At 62.8% G+C, this 753-nt stretch overlaps 1 protein-coding gene across 1 annotated transcript in view; it reads left to right on the top strand.

The window, feature by feature from the left end:
• The window catches only part of EMH_0018550 (uncharacterized protein), a gene marked incomplete at both ends in the record, with an annotated part of 1,447 nt that overhangs the window by 325 nt on the left and 369 nt on the right, over positions 1-753 (top strand). The window contains 2 exons of the mRNA XM_013501175.1: positions 163-293; positions 538-622. Coding sequence (XP_013356629.1) covers positions 163-293; positions 538-622 — 216 coding nt within the window. The remainder of the gene's footprint in view (positions 1-162; positions 294-537; positions 623-753) is intronic.

The following is a 753-nucleotide window of genomic DNA, read 5'->3' as shown; positions in this document are numbered from 1 at the left end:
CAGTTGTGGGATAGGGCGTAGGCTGAGTTGGCTGCGTAGGTGGAGCAGCTGGAGCAGATGGTGGCGCAGGTCCAGGGGCATGAGGCCGTCCAGCGGAGGATGTCGATGGACGTTGAGAAGGGGCACCTGTGGGATAGGGCGTAGGCTGAGGTGGCTGCATAGGTGGAACACCTCTCGTCGACGGTGGCACAGGTGCAGGGGCAGTTGTGGAATGCGTAGGCGGAGCCACTGGATCAGGTGGAACATCGATCCGTCTTCCGAGGTGTGGAGGTGCCCCTGGAGGATGGCTAGGTGTAGGAGCTGTCGTAGGTGGTTGCGGAGGTGGAGCTTGAGGCCGTTGGCCGGGAGCAGGCACGCCTGGAGTGCTGCTAGGTATAGGACCTCTCGATGGTGGCGCATGTGGGGCACCAGGCCACTGGGCGGGGGATGGAGATGGGTATGGAGAAGGACTAGGGCTAGGTGCGGGTTGCGCCGGAGGCGGCGGAGGCTGTGGGGCTCTAGGAGGTGGAGCATCAATCCGTCCTCCGCTGGTTGCAGGTGCACCTGGAAAATGAACTGGTTGACTTGTCACGGGTGGATGCACATATGGAGGATAAGGTTGTTGGCCATGAGGTTGTTGGCCGTGCGGCATGCCTGGAGTACCGCTAGGTGTGGGACGTGTCGCAGGGGGTCGCGCAAGTGGGGTGCCAGGCCGTTGGCTGGAGGGTGGATGCGGTGCTGGGGAAGGTCCACGCCTGGGATCTCCAGTAGATT

The sequence above is a fragment of the Eimeria mitis genome, genomic scaffold, assembly GCF_000499745.2.
Source record: "Eimeria mitis Houghton genomic scaffold, Emh_scaff647, whole genome shotgun sequence".
NCBI classification, from domain to species: Eukaryota; Apicomplexa; class Conoidasida; order Eucoccidiorida; family Eimeriidae; genus Eimeria; species Eimeria mitis.
The sequence above is the reverse complement of the archived record's forward strand: the minus strand, read 5'-3'. Positions and strand labels throughout refer to the sequence as shown.